The 21,776-nt window shown below is 20.0% G+C and overlaps 5 protein-coding genes across 9 annotated transcripts; 2 read left to right on the top strand and 3 right to left on the bottom strand.

The window, feature by feature from the left end:
* Positions 1 to 4,100: 4,100 nt before the first annotated feature.
* LOC107993620 (zinc transporter ZIP3) lies at positions 4,101 to 6,451 on the bottom strand. The gene is made up of 5 exons (XM_017050133.3): positions 6,004 to 6,451; positions 5,518 to 5,545; positions 5,226 to 5,459; positions 4,833 to 5,000; positions 4,101 to 4,526 (listed from the first exon to the last, which is right to left on the bottom strand). Exons 1-5 carry the CDS (start codon positions 6,363 to 6,365, stop codon positions 4,317 to 4,319), a joined length of 1,002 nt encoding a protein of 333 aa, XP_016905622.1. The 5' UTR covers positions 6,366 to 6,451; the 3' UTR covers positions 4,101 to 4,316.
* A 1,101-nt stretch (positions 6,452 to 7,552) lies between these two features.
* LOC107993640 (probable ATP-dependent RNA helicase DHX34) lies at positions 7,553 to 13,141 on the top strand. The gene is made up of 15 exons (XM_017050168.3): positions 7,553 to 8,618; positions 8,720 to 8,886; positions 9,007 to 9,213; positions 9,336 to 9,468; positions 9,541 to 9,689; positions 9,776 to 10,008; positions 10,098 to 10,284; positions 10,404 to 10,598; positions 10,670 to 10,879; positions 10,956 to 11,324; positions 11,387 to 11,562; positions 11,633 to 11,743; positions 11,843 to 11,964; positions 12,086 to 12,341; positions 12,438 to 13,141. The coding sequence occupies exons 1-15, from the start codon at positions 7,940 to 7,942 to the stop codon at positions 12,712 to 12,714; spliced, it is 3,471 nt and encodes a 1,156-aa protein (XP_016905657.1). The 5' UTR covers positions 7,553 to 7,939; the 3' UTR covers positions 12,715 to 13,141.
* On the bottom strand, positions 10,032 to 17,604 carry LOC107993641 (GPI mannosyltransferase 2). 2 transcript variants are annotated; one of them, XR_009830020.1, is made up of 3 exons: positions 17,443 to 17,592; positions 15,078 to 15,201; positions 10,032 to 10,243 (listed from the first exon to the last, which is right to left on the bottom strand). XR_009830020.1 is itself a non-coding variant. In XM_062076054.1 (3 exons), the coding sequence occupies exon 3, from the start codon at positions 14,518 to 14,520 to the stop codon at positions 13,054 to 13,056; it is 1,467 nt and encodes a 488-aa protein (XP_061932038.1). In that variant the 5' UTR covers positions 14,521 to 14,767; positions 15,078 to 15,201; positions 17,443 to 17,604; the 3' UTR covers positions 12,336 to 13,053. The 2 variants fall into 2 exon arrangements, 1 of the variants encoding a protein (XP_061932038.1); XM_062076054.1 differs by lacking the exon at positions 10,032 to 10,243 and adding an exon at positions 12,336 to 14,767 and having other exon boundaries at positions 17,443 to 17,604.
* Positions 15,512 to 17,448, bottom strand: LOC107993639 (pyruvate dehydrogenase E1 component subunit beta, mitochondrial). The gene has a single exon (XM_017050167.3). It carries the CDS (start codon positions 16,756 to 16,758, stop codon positions 15,679 to 15,681), a length of 1,080 nt encoding a protein of 359 aa, XP_016905656.1. The 5' UTR covers positions 16,759 to 17,448; the 3' UTR covers positions 15,512 to 15,678.
* Positions 17,605 to 17,695: 91 nt separating the features above from the next.
* LOC107993628 (succinate dehydrogenase assembly factor 4, mitochondrial-like) lies at positions 17,696 to 20,838 on the top strand. Of its 4 annotated transcripts, none has more exons than XM_062076058.1 (5): positions 17,696 to 17,834; positions 19,229 to 19,321; positions 19,448 to 19,597; positions 20,174 to 20,275; positions 20,363 to 20,838. In XM_062076058.1, exons 2-5 carry the CDS (start codon positions 19,279 to 19,281, stop codon positions 20,512 to 20,514), a joined length of 447 nt encoding a protein of 148 aa, XP_061932042.1. In that variant the 5' UTR covers positions 17,696 to 17,834; positions 19,229 to 19,278; the 3' UTR covers positions 20,515 to 20,838. The 4 variants fall into 4 exon arrangements, with proteins under 4 accessions (XP_061932042.1, XP_061932041.1, XP_061932040.1 ...); XM_062076057.1 differs by lacking the exon at positions 17,696 to 17,834 and adding an exon at positions 18,693 to 19,169 and having other exon boundaries at positions 20,414 to 20,838; XM_062076056.1 differs by lacking the exon at positions 17,696 to 17,834 and adding an exon at positions 18,693 to 19,169 and having other exon boundaries at positions 20,375 to 20,838.
* Positions 20,839 to 21,776: the final 938 nt, after the last annotated feature.

Raw genomic sequence — 21,776 nt, 5'->3', positions numbered from 1 at the left:
AAAAAAAAATAATCACATAAATCAAATAAATAATATCAAACAAAATATTCTGTATATGTATAGATATAAAATTGATATATTATAAATATAAATATGTATTTTAACTCGAATATTACAAAATACTTCCACAAGATTTTATAAAATATCATTTCTATTCTGCATTTCATCTAAAAATTTAATCCTATAAATTTTTAATAAAATATTGTCGATAAGTTAGATAATTTTAAAATTTTTAGAAATCAGCGCCATCTCGCGGATGGACGCTAGAAGCTTCGACTTGTTAATAGAGACACAGAATGTGTGAGGAGGTATTCGTGACGTCATCGTGACGAGAAGGAAAGTAATATTGTGCGAAAAGGACAGAGAATACGTGCCACTAACTTTGGTTATGCGGCTCCTAATATCTCCCACCATTTTAAAGACGCAATATTGAAAATTAATTATTTATTAGTTTTTTACTAAAAATTTCTACACTTTTAAGCTTGCATCTTGCAATTAAGAGCTCAAACAATTTTCTCATATAAATTTTAACAGGAAATTGCTTTTAATTAATTATTTATTAATGATTATTGAGTTATGTGTGGGTTGATGTAATCTATACATAATGTGTTTTTCACTAATTCTTTATTATTACAAGATTTATTTTTAAATATTAAAGTATGCATTTCAAACGTTACTTTATTCCTTACTTTCCCGTATAATTTTTATTCAAAATTTTTTTGTTATATATATGAATAAATCAATTGTTTATTACAGATCGAATTATGAATCGAAAATTTGCGACTGCGAGATTTTCTTTAATTTTATTACTAATTTTTTATTGAAAATTTTTGCATTTTTAAGCTTACATCTTGAAGCTGAGATCTTAAACAATTTTCTTATATAAATTTTAACCGGAAATTGTTTTTAATTAATTATTTATTAACGATTATTTAATTCTTTATTATTGCGTTATATATGGACTAATGCAATCGCAACATAATGTATTCTTTATTAATTTTTTATTATTACAAGATTTATTTCTAAACGTGGATATATGCATCTTAAACGCTATTTTTTCTTTTATTTTTACATTTAATTTCTATTTAGAAATTTTTATTGTTATAAGAATAAATCAATTATTCGATTATAAATCGAAGATTTCTATGATAATCATTAATAAATAATTAATTAAAAACAATTTCCGGTTAAAATTTATATAAGAAAATTGTTTAAGATCTCAGCTTCAAGATGTAAGCTTAAAAATGCAAAAATTTTCAATAAAAAATTAGTAATAAAATTAAAGAAAATCTCGCAGTCGCAAATTTTTGATTCATAATTCGATCTGTAATAAACAATTGATTTATTCATATATATAACAAAAAAATTTTGAATAAAAATTATACGGGAAAGTAAGGAATAAAGTAACGTTTGAAATGCATACTTTAATATTTAAAAATAAATCTTGTAATAATAAAGAATTAGTGAAAAACGCATTATGCATAGATTGCATCAACTCACGTACAACTCAATAATCATTAATAAATAATTAATTAAAAGCAATTTCCTGTTAAAATTTATATGAGAAAATTGTTTGAGCTCTTAATTGCAAGATGCAAGCTTAAAAGTGTAGAAATTTTTAGTAAAAAACTAATAAATAATTAATTTTCAATATTGCGTCTTTAAAATGGTGGGAGATATTAGGAGCCGCATAACCAAAGTTAGTGGCACGTATTCTCTGTCCTTTTCGCACAATATTACTTTCCTTCTCGTCACGATGACGTCACGAATACCTCCTCACACATTCTGTGTCTCTATTAACAAGTCGAAGCTTCTAGCGTCCATCCGCGAGATGGCGCTGATTTCTAAAAATTTTTAAATTATCTAACTTATCGACAATTATAGTTATCAACAATTCCTAAGATGAAAGAAATGAACATAATAGTAATTGTTTGAAAAATATTATAAAAGAATTTGTGTGAAAAAAATAAATTTTTTTGAAAAAGGAGAAGAAAAAGAAAAATGTATATATAAAAAATATATAATATGTAGAATTTTTAATAAAAAGTTGATAAACAATTTTCAATATCGCGTCTTTAAAATGGTGGGAGATATTAGGAGCCGCATAACCAAAGTTAGTGGCACGTATTCTCTGTCCTTTTCGCACAATATTACTTTCCTTCTCGTCACGATGACGTCACGAATACCTCCTCACACATTCTGTGTCTCTATTAACAAGTCGAAGCTTCTAGCGTCCATCCGCGAGATGGCGCTGATTTCTAAAAATTTTTAAATTATCTAACTTATCGACAATTATAGTTATCAACAATTTCTAAAATGAAAGAAATGAACATAATAATAATTTGATAATGTTTAATTGTTTGAAAAATATTATAAAAGAATTTGTGTGAAAAAAATAAATTTTTTTGAAAAAGGAGAAGAAAAAGAAAAATGTATATATAAAAAATATATAATATATTGCAATATATATAAAAATACAAAAGTATACATAATAATATACAGTATACAATATAAAAATACAAAAGTACGTATACATATTTATATAAGTATATAATATGATATGTAATAAAATATTTAATAAAAATACACAAGTATTCTATTAAAAAGTATATAATTTCATTTATTACATATATACATATATATTTAGGTATATATAAATAGAATTTTAATTGTTTCATTCTTATTGAAATAATTTATTTATATCTTTATTCATATTTTTTGCATATATATAATATATACTATAAATATAATATCTTGATTTTAATCTTAAAAAATTATAATAATTTTACAGAAAAACAATCAAATCTTCTATATTATTTTTTGATATTTTTAACAAAAACTTTTTTCAATGATGTAATAAACGAAAATTTATTTAAAACTTTTTCTTTTAAAAACATTTATCAAAGAAAGAAGGTGGAATTTTCTGACTTTAAAATGTCTCACGTGGAGAAAACATGAAGACTATCGACTTTAAATTTCTTAATAAAGGATCGAAATGCAAGTTTTTGCGATAACGTGGGAAGCACACAACGACAGTGAACTTGATCCGATCTGATACCATTGAGTATCAAGAAATCGTGCTTATCTTTCGTGACAGTAATCCAACTTTTTGTTCGAAAAAACTTTTCTTCGCGTGGAAGAAATCGATACATGTCATGCTTGAAAATATAGATAGAGTTCAATTCATAATAAAAAATCTAGGATATCGGCTGATTCGAAATATCGAACGAAAATGAAATTACTATTATTATTAATAAATTATTCGAATTTAGTTTGAAATAATTGTTTCGAATAGCAATATATATATATATTGTTTATTGCTTTAAATTTAGTTTTCATAAATTTATCAAAGATTATAATAGAATTATAATCTAATTGAAAATAAAAAAATAATAATAATATATGATAAAATTATAGCTAAATTATACTAAAAATATAATAATTTATATAAAAAAAAATTTAATATAATAATTTATAAAGATATATCGCATCATCAAAATTAACTAAAAATATTATGATATTTAATCTTTTTAATAATAAGTGATTTTAAGAAATTTTAATCCATTTATTTTATTGACAACATTTTTATCAATGATATCAACGATATATTAATGACATATTTGTATTAAAGATTATCATAATAAAATTATATTTATTTGATATTAATTATTTATTACAAACAGCAATATATTGATATTTATAATTTTTATATTTTATTCTTTTTTCTTCTACATTTCATTTTATTTGTGTTCTTAAAATTTTATAGGAATATATTATATATTATATTTGATATTTTTAATATTTGATATTTTTAAGTTAGATATGAAGATAAAAAGAATGAAAATTTATTCAAAATAAAATTTCTATTCTATAAAATTCTAAATATTATAACAATAAAATCATTCCAGTTATCAATTTAAACAACAAATTGTAAACATACAAAGAATGAAAGAGAAAATATTTTATCGATTCTATCGCAATATTCTATTTTTACATTTTCATACAATATTTTAAAAGATATTATTTCCTCATTCTTAGCTCTTTTCTGCTTACTCAATTACATCAATCTTCTATGCCTCTCTATCTCTCTTTAATAGATATTTTTTTTCTTTTCCTAATTTAATATTCTATGTAGATATGTACATATAATAACTTATATACACAAAATAAAAATATATTCTTGACTAAATTTATTCATACTTGTGTAATTTTTATCTTCCTTTTAGTTCTTGATATTCTTCTTGATAGTCTATTATTAAAGTTCATTTTTTGATCGATTTATTTTATCGAATTGATTTCAAGTCGAATTTTCAGATTCATGTTCCCACATAATTATTTAGAAGATAAATAATAACGAAACCAAGAATCATGGAAAAAAGTTGTAAAACACCAGCAGAACGTCGCACACTTCTGTGCCATTTCGCTCTCTCCCTTGGCATGATTTCACAAACAGTCACGTACAACAATGTTCCACCTGCTAAACCTTGTAGAATTGGTACAGCTATTTCTATCCAATCATTTTTCATCTACAGAAATTATACAAATTATGATTTTTTTAACTTTTTATTTTCTATTATTTTATTATATAATGTAAACATAACAAAGCATAATTCTTTAAGTTCTGAAAAATCTTCTTGACAAATCTTTATTTGAATTTTTTTAAAAATTGAAACGATTAAACTTAAATTTCAAATCATTTTTTTGATTTTTATTTAATTTTTTATTTGAAATATATATTTCAAATAAATATTTGAGTTAAATTAAATTAAATATAATAATACAATAAAAATAAATTAAAATTAAATGAAAATTAAAATATATTTCTTACTTACTTTGAATGTTAACATTCCAATCCCTATACCTATCGCGGATCCAACAGAAAATACGAATATCGCTAGTATAAGTCTTAGAAAAGTACTATTAGCACCAGCTAATTCTAATCCTAAACAAAATCCGATAACAAATTTATGAGAAGCGACTGCTCCAACTAATAAGAATACCTGAAAATTCATAATTCAAAATTCATAAAAATTATAAATCATATTAGTACAATTAATATTAAATATAATAATAAGAATTTTAATTGAGAAAAAATTTTTCATAAAAATAATATTGAAAATTATGGATATTATAATAGATATTATAATTTAATTTATAATATAGATGCAATAAAAAAAATATTTCTGCTTTATTTATGTTAATTAAAAATATTTATCATTGCATACCTCAGACAGAGCCTTCTGTAGACCAATCGCCAATCCCTCAAGAACAGCATGAACCGTAAGCGCCAATAAAAGTCCCATAAGATTAGTATTGGAATCTATGCATGGTTCTGAATGATTACCATGACATAAAAAAGTTTCCTCATTATAATTACTTGGTGCACTTGGTGCATATTGTAGCGCCCCATAACTAGTGCCATTCCAGCTATTACTTATTCCGTTTCTGGGTAGAGTTGTCTGATAAGACGATTTGAAATTAAATTCAATCACTGACAATAGCCGCGATATAGCTCACCTGATGCGAATAATTCCGACATCGATCCCTGCAATTCAGAAATTCATTTTCGTAATTTAAAATTTATAATATTATCTTAATGATACATGATTTATTTTAATGATTAATGATTTATGTTAATATTTTAAAATTAAAAAAATCAATTTAACTTTTATATAATCATTTATATATACTTATATATGTATATCAAAATTATACGTTTTCTTTTCTTATCTTCAACTTCATGAAATCTTGTTTATTACAAACTTGTTATTTGTCTTTATTTGTCTTATTATTACTTGTATTTTTATTTGTTAATTTATATTTATATAATATCAATTATTATTTTAAATATTATTAAATTAAACTCTATAATAAAATATTTTCAATCTTTTTATATTTCTTCCTAATTTTAATTTTTTCCTAATTTTTTATATCATATATTTTTATATCAGATAATTCTTTTATCATATATTAAAAAAAAAATTATATATTATAGATACATACACTTCATTTCCACTGTTCCAAATTCCATTAGTCTCATAACGTGATTGATGTAATTGCAAAACATGTTTATTACTACCCCAAAAATAATGAACACATTCATCTATAAGATACAAGAGAAGAAAACCACAAGAGAAGAGCAATTCCGCATAATTAATCATAGATTCACGAATTTCTGGTAACATATGTAGAATAGAAGTTGCAAATAAAACGCCACCGCCAAAACACAAAGTACAGGAAAGCAAGAGTTTTTGTTGAAGATATCGTATACGTGAAACAAAACACGCCGGTGCAACACCAACAACAAAACTACCGACGCCAATGATAATCATCGACACGAATTTCGCTTGGACCACAGTGATCATTTTCTAGACAACAAGGTATACTCACTATCGGTTGACACTGGTAGCAACATTCATCGAATGATTGACGCTAATCTAGTGAACATGATAAAGTTAATCAACTCGATATACAAATACAATCACGAGTTTCTCTTTTGAAAATTGATTATCAGAGAAATTCCATTCGTACATATAAAAATAGCCATAATTGAATTATTATCTGTCCATGCTCCTATTATTATCTGTTAATATATTATTATCTGTCATTAAGTACATGATTGTTAATCGAAATTTAACGGTTTTCAATGATAAATATTTAATTAATTAATATTTATACGTAATAATATATATATATGAAAATACGCAAACTAATACTGAAAGTGAATGGAGATAGCATCGATTATATTTTTTTATATATTTTTTTATATATTTGATATCAATAATTTGTATATTCTTGTATATTTTTATTGGCTTTTTTTAAAAATACTTTCTTATAATTTTTTGTATTAAAAAAAAAGTTGTATTATTTCTTATAATATTACTGTATTATTTCGTATGTATAATATTACTGTATTATTTTAAAATATTATTTTTTAAATTATTTAAATTATTATTTTATATCATAATATTTTAGATTATAAATAACAATATATATATATTATAATATTGAGATTCAAAAATTCCTGACTTTGGATTTTATTTATTTTTCTATATTCTTATAAGAATAAATGTATATATAAACATATTTACATATTTAAATATTGCAACAATATTTTCTTTTATTTTTTTTATATTTAAATTAAAATTTTTTTTTAATATTTTTAAGTAAATTTTTCTAAAATTTTAATTTATTTTAAATAAAATTTAAATATACATATCTTTTTCATTATATAAATATTACAATTATAATATTATATAATTGTTTGTATAATTAAAGTATTGATGTTATGAAAATTTAAAAATTTTTAAAATTAATTTTTCAAATTCATAAAAAAAAATATTTAAACTATATATCATTTATGTATATATATTTATATTGTATATTTATAGTTTTCCAAAAATATATATAAAAATTATTCAATTTAAAATAATTTATGAATTATATTATATTAAGATAATTAACGAATGATATATTAATATTGATCTTATTAATAATTAAATTTTAACTATTTTTTAAAATTTATTATTAATTATGTTACTTAATTATTATTAATAAGAACAAGTGAATAGTCAATGTAATGGGAAAACAAGTAGCTTTAAAGAAAATTAGATAAAAACTTGATAAATGATAATAAAATATAAATATATTAATTTCAAATAAATTTCATTTTATAACAAAATAATATATGAATTAAAAAAATTAAAAAGTGTTTTTTAAAAAAATTATACTGTATTTATTAATATAAAACTTAAAGGTTATGTTAAAACAATATATTCAAATATTTCGTATTATAAAAAAATTTATACATTCGTATAATTTATATCTATATTTTAATAAAAACTGTAGTAAATAAAAAGTTTAATACTGAATATGATAAAATGTTATATTTTTATGGTTATATTATATAAAAGAATAAAATATTTTTTTTAATTAAAATATGAATTCACGATATGAACTTGATAATAAATTTAAGCATGAATATCAATATGATAGTGAACGAAAATATGATCTAAAATTTACAAATAGTAAAAGTTATGATAAAAAAAATACTGTAAATAAAAAAAATGATGATTCTCAAGAAATTTCTGATAAAAATTACAAAAACTTTTATTTCAGTAAATATAAACATGAATTGAATAAAGTATTCTCAGGAAATTTAAATATAATCCAAGATATTGATGATTTTTGGAAATTTGTTAATAAATATGAAACTGTGCAAAAAAAATTAAAAATTTCTGATATTTCACCTAAGTTTTTATTAAATACCATTGGTGTACCAGAATTATATCATAAATTACATTGTATAAATTTCAAACTGAGTTATAATTTTAATGAATTGTTTACATATGTATTATCAATTGAAACATTAACAGAAAAATGTTTATTAAAATTTCAAACTATAATCATTTTATATTTAGACTTCAAACAAAAAGAAAAGTTTATTAAATTAAAAAAACTTAGGGATTCACAGGCAAATTTACCAGTTTATCAATATAAACATGAAATTATTCAAACTATAAAACAAGAACGAGTAGTTATAATTGCTGGTGATACTGGTTGTGGAAAATCTACTCAAGTGCCTCAATATTTATATTCAGCAGGTTTTCAAAAAATTGGTATATACAATAAGAAAAAAAATTTTATATTTAAGATTAAAAATATTATATAAATTCTTAAATAATATTAAATAAATTCTTTCTTGATAATAAATTTTTAGCTTGTACACAACCAAGACGAATAGCTTGTATATCTTTAGCAAAACGTGTTGCTTTTGAGACATTGACAGAAAATTATAATGATGTTGGTTACCAAATTCGTTTTGAAAAACAAAAAAATCAAAATACTAAAATTACCTTTATAACAGAAGGTCTTTTATTAAGACAGGTAAAAATAAAAATGTAATAAACATCTAATAATATATTTTATATATTTATAGAAACTAATCATGAATTAAATATAACAGTATTAGAAATTTAATATTAATATATTTTATATTTTCTTTAGTTATCTGGAGAATTTGATTTGTTGTTTTATGATGTAATTGTTTTGGATGAAGTGCATGAACGTCACTTACATGGAGATTTTCTTCTTGGCATTATGAAATGCATTATTAATCAAAGATATGATTTAAAATTAATACTTATGTCTGCAACTATAAATATTGAACTTTTTAGTGATTATTTTGCCAAAGAAAATGTTAAAATAATACAGGTATATGTAATTACTTAAGTCATATTATAAAAAGTTATATCTATATTTATCTAATTAATAATATTATATAATTATAAATATATATAAATTATAAATATATAATATAAAAATAAACAATTTAGGTTCCTGGAAGATTATATCCTATTCAATTACTATATAAACCTATTATTATGGAAGATATTCGATATAAAAATGATAGATTTAATCCAAGTCCTTATATACAAATAATGCAAATGATTGATCAAAAATATTCAGGTAAAAAATTTTAATTCAAAAACTCTTATAAAAAATTTCAATTACATTTCCATTATAATAGTAAATTTTCAGCTGATGAAAAAGGAGATTTATTAATATTTTTAAGTGGAATGAGTGAAATTAATACAGTTGTTGATGCAGCAAAAGAATATAGTCAAAAAAAAAATAATTGGATTATCTTACCTCTTCATAGCACTCTAGCTATTAGTGAACAAGATAAAGTATATTTTTTAAAATACTTTTTAAAAAAATCAAATTTAATAATCTTATTATAACTGATATTTTTCATATATTTTTCTTTTTGAAGGTATTTGATTATGCTCCTGAAGGAATAAGAAAGTGTATTGTATCTACTAATATTGCTGAAACTTCTATTACTATAGATGGAATTAGATTTGTTGCTGACAGTGGAAAAGTAAAAGAAATGAGTTATAATCCATCATGTAAAATGCAACAACTTAAAGAATTTTGGATTAGCAAAGCTAGTGCAGAACAAAGGAAAGGAAGAGCTGGTAGAACTGGACCTGGAGTATGTTATAGGTATTATAACAAATTAGATTAAATTATAGTGTAGAGTTTATAATGATTTTATCATTAAATGTATTGAATTTCAAACAACATCTTTACAGATTATATTCTGAAACAGAATATTTGAATTTAGAAAAATATTCAACTCCAGAATTACAACGTGTACCTCTAGATTCTTTACTTCTACAAATGATTGCAATGGGACTTCCAAATGCACGAAAATTTCCATTTATAGAACCACCCTCACCTGAAAGCATAGAAAATTCTATAATATCTTTAAAAGAACATGTTAATATATTTATATAAATCAAATAACAATTAATATAACATTAACGAAACAATATAAATCAAATAAATAATAAGATTTTTAATTTAATCAAATAAATAATAATATCTTTAAATTACAGGGTGCATTAACAGATAATGAAAAAATAACATGTATTGGAAGAACACTTGCACGTTTACCAGTTGATATAACAATAGGAAAAATGTTAATAATGGGTTCTATTTTTCATCAAATAGAACCAGTTTTATCATTAGCTGCTGCCTTGAGCATACAAACACCATTTACAAATAAAGCATATAGAGATTCAGAATGTGAGGTAATAAATTATAATTTTATATAAATTTTTTTTTTGTATTAAATTTCATATATTGAATAAAAATTTTGAAGACATCTAGAAAAAAATTGGAATCTGATCATGGTGATCCAATAACATTACTAAATGCATTTAGAGAATGGTTAGAAATAAAACAACAGAGTTCTCAAGAATCTAGATCTACAAGAAATAATAGTAAAAAATGGTGTAAAAGAAGAGGTTTAGAGGAACAAAGATTTTACGAAATGACGAAATTAAGAGCTCAATTTAAAGAATTACTTCAAGTAAATTATACTAGATTTTTAATTTATTATATTTAAAATTTATTTATATGATTATTATATTACATGTAATTGACAGGATTGTGGATTATTAAGAAATTTTTCGGAATCAAATTCTTCTATGTCTAGTGCAGAACGTGCAATAAGACATGGAGAACTTAAACTTTTAAAATCCTTAAAACGAATTTATAAACAAAATGAACCTAGAAAAAGAAAACAATTAAAGCTAGAATCTTTTGATATACAATTAGAAGATAATGATCATGAAGATGGTGAAATTGATATAAAAGATATCGAATTTCGAATGAAAAATGATTCAAATCAAGTACAAAATTTATTAACAGCAAGTACTGCATGTAATTATAAAGATTTAACTATGTTGAAATTAATATTGTGCAGTGGTTTGTATCCACAATTTGCAATTGCCGATGAATTTAATTATTGTAAGGTAATATTGTTGTATGCACATAAAATAAATTCATTATTTCTATAAATAATATACTTTTACAGACAACAAATGAACAACTATTTCACACAAAAGCGAAGCCATATATTGCTTTACATCCAATAAGTTTCTTTGGACATCATCCTCAGGTATTACAATTAGAAGAAGTTGATGTTGTATCAGTACCAGGTTTTAAAAATAAAACTCCTGTTAGTCCAAAACATACAATATTAACATATTTGTAAGCTCTTACTATTTTAAAATAATGCAACAAAATTTATACTTTAATTAATAATATATTAACTTAATAGATCTCTTTTGGAAACTACAAAACCTTATTTAGTAAATACACTTAGAATGCCAGCTGCACAAACATTACTTTTATTTGCACGTGAAATCGATACAAATAGTACATTTTCAATGTATGTATACAACATATATTACAATATATTATATAATAAAATTTAAAAAAATGTTATTAATATATTTTTTTATTTTTATTTTTTTACTGTTTTTTATAGAATAGTATGTGATTCATGGTTAGAATTAAAATTTCCTATACCTGATACTGGTCAAACTTTACTAATGAAAGCTACCAAATTACGACATAAATGGGATTTTTTATTAAATCAACGATTACAAGGTATAATAAAATATGTAATGTAATAAAATATGTAAAAAATATTTACTTAAAATTTAACATATACTTTTTCTCATAATTTTAATATATGATATAATAACAAATTTAATAATATTTTTTATAGATTCAAATATTGATAATGACATACAAGATCTTGGTGAATTTGAGGATATACTTATTCAAAAATTAATTGAATATATGCATACTACTGTTCCATATACACTAAAACGACTTTTACCAGCTGATCTTAAAATAATATATGTGGGAAATGGTAAAAATAATATATTAATAGATCCAAATCCTTTTCAATCGGATTTTGTAATAACTCCTAATTCAGTGAAAGGAGGAGTTCATGTATCAAACATTATTACATATAATTGGTATGTTACATAATAATATATATTTTATTTTTATATTAAAGTATATATAACACAATATTATATATTATAAAATAAAAATATAATTTTTCTTTTTAGTATACGAGAAACTGAATGGAGTGAACAACTTTCTATACAAATTTTAAAAACAGAATGGCATTGTCAAAATTGTAACATGCAAGCAATTTTAACAAGCATAGAAAAATTACAACACCAATATTCTTGCGTTAAAACAAATATAAAAGATATTAAAAAACATTGTGACAATATCAAACATAAATCTAATGCACAAGCATATGAATGTCCTAATTGTCTACAAACATTGTACTTGACACCAATTGAGATTCTTAAACACAAAAAATCTCATATTAAATAAATTTCTTAATATTAAATTAGTAATTTTATTCCAAATTTTTATATAAAATTTATTTTATTTTATAACTCATAATATAAATTATTTAAATTATATTTTTTATTTTTTAAATTTTTAAAATTACAATATAATAATTAATAAAATATAATCATAATAATTATATATTTAATAATACAATAATTTATATTAAATTATAAAATTATAATTGGAACAATGTTTTTTGTACAATAATGTTACATTTTTTATATATACAATCGTATATTATAAAATACTTATATTTAAAAAAATTGATAAAATTGTATATTAACTATAAAATCTTTATAATATATGCATACATATAAATTATGTCCATGGCAAAAAATTTGAAAACATGAAACATCCTAAGATTGTATATCCTAAGAAATAAGAAAATATAAGTTTTTCTCTTAAAGTATATTTCTTTTTTAATAAGACAAATATATTCCACTTAGAAAATGTATTTTCTTTATTATTATATATATTATTATCATTATTATCATCAAATGTATTATATATTGATAAAGCACAATACCAATATATTAATGGACTTGCTGAACTTATTAAACGAGTACTTACTTGAATATGTACAAATAGAATACAAAAAATTGTTAGAAATAAACCATGAATAATAAATACTAACATTTTAATTGGATATTGTTTTTTTTCAGTTTTTATATTATTTTCAATATTTTTAATAAATCCTAATGTATAAAAATACTTTTTGTGTTCAAAAAAAAATTCTTTTATACATTTAATCATGATATATAATATTGGAAATGCTAGAATAAAATTTGGTACTTGTTTTATTTCGTAATAATTCAAAAATCCTATATTCCAGTATTTTTTTTGTACATAAGAATATGCAAATGGAACTTTAAAGTAACACCATTCATTATTATTACCAGGCAATACTAAATTATTTATTATACTGAAATTAACAATATGATCAGGAATAAATGTTTGATTAGGAATACAAAACATAACATAATTATATATTTGTAACAAAAGAAATGGAATTATTGATATAATAATTGTATTAAATATTAAACAAAAATTCTTTAAAATAATTATTTTAAGAATAAATTGATAAAATATTTTAAATGAAACATTTCTATCTTTTATCATATAATTATAAAATAATTTTTTCAATTGATAATATATAGGAAAACCAACATTAACTATACCATTTGATCTTGTAAGAATGGATAAACCTATTGGAATTAATACATATGGATCTAATTTAATAGATCTTAACATACTAGAAAATGTTAAATATGCAAATAAAGATTCTGAATAAACAGCTGAAAAGAATATAGTAGCTGGATTTATACAATATAATATTGCTGCTATATAAGCTACATTTGTTGTTTTTAATATTATCTTACTAAGATCATAAAATATAACAGCAGACTTTACAAAACATATAATATTAATTAATACAGCTGCAATAAGGACAGAACTATGAACATTTAATTTAAAAAATATTTTTTTTATGAAAATAGAAATAATTCGAATTAACATAGGATATAATGGATAAAAAGCCAAAGTGTTTTCATATGTATAACCATATTTTGCAATATGTAAAAAATATTGACCATCCCATCGTGTAAGACCATTAAATAAAAATATAATTATATTATCATATGATGAAATTTGTTCAGAATTATCAATAGGACTTTTAAATGCATCTGCATTATGATCAGGAAATAAAAAATTAAAAATAAATTGTAAATTTAAAACTATTATTCTACTAATAATTGCAAACCAAAAAATCTTTTTTCGTTCATTCATTCTATTATATTATATAATAATATTTTTATTTAATATTATATTGATTGTATTGTATTATTCTATTAAAATTTAATAATTAATCATTTCATTAATTTTTAAATTTACTTTAAATTTTTCTCCAATAAATTAAGATTTAAAATATATATTATTATTATACATATATATATATAAAATAAGTCAAATATATTTTATCCATGTAAAATAATCTTTCTTCAATTTATAACCATTGTTTTATAAGAATGTGTAGCTGAAACAAATTTAAATAACATCATGTTATTTATCATATTATAATATCATGTATTTATGATATTATTAATTACATATAAAAAACTATATTATTTTTAATATTATATTTTATATTATTTTGAATTATATTATATGTTATATAAATTACTTATATAATTCATTTAAAAAAAAAAACTTTGACACTTATACACTAATCAAATGTAATAATTAAACTTTTTAGTAAAATTTTTTTTTAATTATAATATTAATATCATATATATAATATTAATATATATTATATAATATTAATATCATAATATTATATTACCTACCTTAAATATCAAATAATGAAATGAATTCCATTTGCACAAAACTCTACATGTTTAACAAAATATTTCAAGAAAATGAAATATTTTAAAATTTTTAAATTTCAATACAGCATCAATCTTGAACATTCTGAAACATATACATTAATTTTTAAGTATATATAATTTTAATAATAATCTATAATTTAAAAAGGATTTTAAAATTTAATTAAATAATGTAAAAATTCATAAATTCATTTAATATCCATATCTTAATTACTAAAAATAATATAAATTATTAATATAATATAATTAAGTATATCTTCTAAATTTATATATAAGGCTATAGAAATATGAATTTATTCTGCAAATTCAATATTTTGAATATGTAATGTATCTTTGAATTATTTTTAAATTATTATTTTAACTATATTTTATATCATAGAAAATAAATTCAATGATTTATAATAAATAAATTTTTATTCTCAAAAAAGATTAATAAAGTTACATTTTTGTTATACCATAAAGTTTTTTAACAATAAATTCTATTATTCTATTCTATAATTTTTATTTTCGAAGTTATTTTATTTTTATTTTAGAATTAATTAAATTAATTAAATTAATAAAGTTATATTTTTGCTACACCACAAAGTTTTTTAGCAAAATCCGCAATATGATGGTCTTTTGGTAAACTTTCATATTCAAGATTTTCTGCATATGGTGTAGGTACATCAATAGCCGTGCAACGTACAGCTGGTGCATCAAGTTGGAAAAATACTGGATTTTCCATAACTCTTGCCACAATTTCAGCACCTATTCCACATGTAGGCCATCCTAATTCAATAGTCATAAGTCTATGAGTTTTTGAAATAGATTTAAAAAGTGTATCCCAATCTAATGGCCTAAGAGAACGTAAATTAACCACTTCTGCTTCTATTCCTTCTCCTGCCAGAAGTTCTGCTGCTTTCAATGTATGCACACCAGCTAAACCATGTGTAGCTAAAGTAATATGTTTACCAGGTTTTTCAATTTTAGCTTTACCAATAGGTATAATAAAATCTTTATCCATAGCTTCATCTGATGTAGGAAATTGAATATGATAAATCATTTCACTTTCTAACATTACAACTGGGTCAGGATCTCGAATAGCAGCTTTGAAACAACCTCTATAATCATCACAAGTTGTTGGAGACATAACTTTTAAGCCAGGTATATGTGTGTACAATGCTACAAAACATTGGGAATGTTGTGCTGCTACACCTTTAGCATTACCATTTGCACCACGAAAAACAATAGGTACAGAAAATTTTCCTCCAGTCATATAGAAATTTTTAGCAGCACCATTTACAATTCGATCAAAAGCTTGCATTGAAAAATTGAATGTCATAAATTCGCATATTGGTCTTAAACCAGCAAGTGCTGCTCCAATAGCTAAACCACAAAATCCAGCTTCTGTTATAGGAGTATCAATTACTCTTTTATCACCATATTTTTTCCAAAGACCTTTTGTTATTTTGTAAACACCATCATATTGTGCAACTTCCTCTCCTAAAATAAATACTCTTGGATCTCGTGCTAATTCTTCATCAATAGCTGAATTTAATGCTTCTCTTATAGTCATTATTTTCATAGATCTATGGTTTTGTTTTTGAAGAATATATGATATATTTGATAATGCAGTGTTTTTTAAAGAGCATACAAAATGCATTTTAAATTTTAAAAATATAAATATATATATAATAAAGATGTATATAATAAATATATATATTATAAATTGTATATAAATTTTATTAAATGTAAAATTATTAAACTAGAACAAAAGTCTAGTTTCTCTTTTTTTTTCATGTATTTGAAATATGTATATGTATAATAAATTATATTAATCATTAATTTTTTGGACAGAACGAAAAATTTTAAATAATTTTTAAGTGTAATTTATTATTTGGAAATATATTTTTTTCTCTTTGTTCAATAATGATATTAATTAGAATTATATAAAATTTAATTTTAGTACATTTTTTTATAAATTAATTTCATTTATTTAAAAAAAGATTATAATTTGAAAAATTTTAATATTTAAATATGTAGGTTAATACACTTATAAGACTTCTTCAAAGTTTTTAAATTTAATCAAATTTGAATTATATAATATTGCACAAATTTTTTTGTTAATAAATATTACTTTAAAAGTAATGTATATAAAATTAATACAATAAACATATATTACATATATATATACAAAATTTTTCCATGGCCTACTTGAAAAATTATTACTTTTTTTATATTTTATTAAATTATAATATATTTGAAAAATTTAATAAATATATATTATGTTTAAAATATTTTTATTAATATTTTTATTATTACTATTAATCATAATTAATTAGTTTACCTTTTATAGAGAAGTATATCAATCACATTTTATTAATTTATAATTAAGTTAAACTACTTTACATCAAAATATCGAATATATTATATCGATTCATATTAAGATATCGATTTTCATTTGCTGGTAACGATTCGTTTATATTAATGTTTAATATATATAGTTTATATTATAAAATTTTACATAATATATATATATATATATATTTAAAAATATATAACTTAATATATAACATAATTTAAGAAAACAAATTCACATAGATAAACAAAACAAATTATGTAATTTATAATATTTATAAATAATTTACATATTGCAACTGTGCTAATAAGTGAAAACTGTTAATCAAGAATGATTGTAAAGTATATTATGTAAAATATATTTGTGCTCATGAATAATCGGTAAGCAGTGTTATTTTCATTGTTATACAAAATTTTAGAAAAAGAAATAAATATTCTTAGTTTTAAATTAATTTATTTTTTTAAATGTATATATAATAAAATATATATTGTGAATATTTATAAATCTTATTTTAAAAATTATTTGTCGAATTTAATTCATTTTTTTTTTTATTTTAATTTAAAAAATTTGACATATTAATAGTTTGACAATAATAATAGTTTGTCTTATGTAAAAAATTTATAATATTCCAGAATTTATAAATTATAAATAAATTCTATTTCTTCTAAATTTTAATTTAGAATATTTTATTATACATAATTTTATTAATTTGTTTTGTTAAAAGATTATAACAACTATTTTAGATTTATAATAAAAAAATTTAATTTTTAATTATTACTTTTACTTTTAATACATTAATATATTATCTAATATATTCAATTTATATTTGAATTATATATTTATAGTATAAGTTTGAAGAAAAATATTTTTTTTATTTGATTATTTTGGTAACAATTTAATATTTTATTGATATATAATTATATTATATTTATACTATGCTTATGAAATATTAATTTTAGTTCTTTTATAATTGATTATATATATTTTTATTACATATATTTTTATTTATTTTTTGAGTATTGAATGTATATATATGCAGGATGTTAAGAATCGTTAGAATATTTTTGGAAAATAGATTTTCTAAACAGAAATAAATAATAAACGACTTAATTTTAAACTAAATGAATTATAATATTAAAAAGAATAAAAAATTAGTTTATCAATATTGTATTACAAGTTGTGATAATTATTAAAATTTTAATTTATATTATATGGATTGTACATTAATAATTTACATATTAATAATTTAATAATATATAATTCAAAATTTTAAAAGTATGCATTTAAAATGTGATATATTAATACATTATTTTAAATTTTCCATTGAGAAATTAAATATTCCAAAATTAAATTTGAAATATTAATTTTAAAAATAAATCTCAATGTTTATATCAACTTTTATATTTCTTTTGGTATCTAAAATTATTTCAATTGTGCTACGAGTTTTTAATATCTTATATGTAAAGTGAAATATATATTATGTTATATATGTTAACAATTGTGCAATAATAATAATTATTATATAATTGTATTAATAATTAAAATTCGATTAATTTCTAATAAGAATTTGATACATACTCTTATATAGTTTTAATATGGTATAATTTTTAATCGCATAATGAATAAGGTTATGTTTACTACAAATATCATAATTTTCAAATTGCTAAAAATAAATCATGAAACTATAAAATTTTCAAATAAATTTCTACATATACGTAAGTATTTGCAAAATTAAATACGATATAAAACGATAATATAATAATTTTATTTCTAGGATTTCAATTTCTTTTTTCAAAAAAAAATGAAACGATTGAAAGTCCGAGAATGCGTGAATTTAGAAAAAAATTAAGAGAACGTACACCTTTAGGTAATTTTATTCTCTTTAAAAATTTTTTATAATAATACAATAAATAAAATAAATATATTTAATAAAATATATATATATATATATATTTAATATATAAATAAAATAAATATATAATATGTAATTCAGAAAAATTAGAAGAACTCGAAGAAGGCAAACACCCTTATCAAGAAAAAGAACCATTAAAACCATTTCCAAATAATACGAATCCAAAAACAGGTGAGATAGGAGGACCACGTGGACCAGAACCAACACGATATGGTGATTGGGAAAGAAAAGGTCGAGTGACAGATTTCTAGTGATATTTTAATGCAATATTATATGAATATAATAATATATCTTATATAGGATGTGCAATTAAAATATATGTATTTTAGCAATAAAAATTTCATTATATCCGAAAAATATAATTAAATAATAAACATTTTATTTGAATAAAATATTTTTATATGTAATAATATTTTTTTATTATTGAGGATTTATTATTATATCATTTTCATATTATTTAATTTTTTATATTAAAATAGTAAATTATAATAAAAAAAATAAGTATAAAACATTTGACAATTTACAAAAAATATATATATAGATCATATATGTAAAAAATATTTTTTCAAAAGCATAACAAAAGAATACTAAAATTAATAAATTAATCATTTCAACAAAATATACAAATATGGATATTTTGAAACTAAAAGTCTCTTTGAGAGGTTTTTACGTTAATATCAGAATGCTTGATTTTATAAATAAAATTTCTATAAAATCATTAATGTATAAATCTAAAGCATTTTCAACAGGTATGTATTATATAAATTTTAATTTGTAAAATATTGAATATTTCTTCATTATACGTAGGTTTTTTATTGCGAGTTAAAGAGCCAGATGCAAAATTAGAGAAAAAAGAATCAATAAGAATGAAACAGTTTCATAAAAAATTAAAATTGCAACCTATACCTAGTAAGTACAACATATATACGTAAATATGAAATAATTTTTATGAAATTAAGATGACCATAAATTATTAAATACAATTGATATAAAAAGATATAATAATAGGAATACCACCAAAAGAACGTTTTGTGGACTTGGTTTTAGTGGAAACTGATCCAAATAATGGAGAATTAATAACAAATAATGAAAAAGATCCAACGAAGTGGGGAGACTGGCAGAACGGTGGACGGGTGAGCGACTTCTGATCTAAAACCTTACATCTTCATTTGAAGATATAAATATAAAAAATATAAAAACATAACAATCTCAATTCACTTAAATTTATAAAATTTATTATTCTATTTTTATAAATCTTATTTGTTAATTATATTTCTAATCTTCAATGTATTTTTAAAAAAATAATCTAGATCAAATTTTGAATAATTAGTAGTAAATGAAATAGTTTATTTTCTCTATAACAATTCTAAAATTTTTTATTGTATAAATAAATAATAAATAAATTGAAATTATAAATAAATGATAAAATATTAATAATAAAAAGAAATTAAAAATTGAAATAAGATTAAAAATACTTATTAATTCTTATTATATGTAATTACTATTATATGATATTAATATATTATTATTATAGTATATTATATATTATAATATATTATAATTATTATAATATATTATTAATTATATTATATTCATTATATTTAGTATAATATTACACACACATATATATATATGTATATATATATATATATAATAATTATTATATATTCTATATTGTTAAAATATAACTGCACAAAAATTCAAATTTATAAGTATTTTTTTAAAATAAAAATTATCATTGATAAGTTATTTTAATTAATACAATTATCTAAAATATTTTTTGTTTTTATAAAATATTTGTTTTATAATAAAAAGAAATAATAAAAAGATACAACAAAGTTTTAAGAAAACATATTTCTATTTAAAAATTTTTAACTTTAAAATGTGTTGAATAAAATATGAGTTACCAACTTTTTATATTTCTATATATGACAATATAAAATAGACACAATGATATTTTTATTTAATTTATAATAATATTTAATATTATTTAATATTGTTATAAAATAATAATTATAATATATATTTAATTGATATTATATTTTTCTTTCATTATTCATTTATATTTGTTAATAAGAACAATCAATTTTAATTATAATTAATATAATAAAATCATATTTTTAATTTTAATAAATGCAATATTTTTTTTATATAAATTAACAATTTTAATTTTTTTAAATGATAAACAAAATCTCAAATAAATTAGCTATATTACCTTTATGTAGAATATTTTATTGCTGAGCAAGAGAGTTTTTGTGCATTTTTATGCTATAAAAAATTATTTTCATCTTTAAATATATATACAATTTAATATTATTGTTCATTGAAGCTTCATTATTCATTAAATCAATAAAAAAATCATAAAAAAAATTATGGATAATAATTATTAAATATTTTTTTTATATTAAAA

This window comes from Apis cerana, linkage group LG6 (genome assembly GCF_029169275.1).
Source record: "Apis cerana isolate GH-2021 linkage group LG6, AcerK_1.0, whole genome shotgun sequence".
In the NCBI taxonomy this organism is placed as follows: domain Eukaryota; kingdom Metazoa; phylum Arthropoda; class Insecta; order Hymenoptera; family Apidae; genus Apis; species Apis cerana.
Note: the sequence above shows the minus strand (reverse complement) of the source record. Positions and strands in the feature narration are given on the sequence as shown.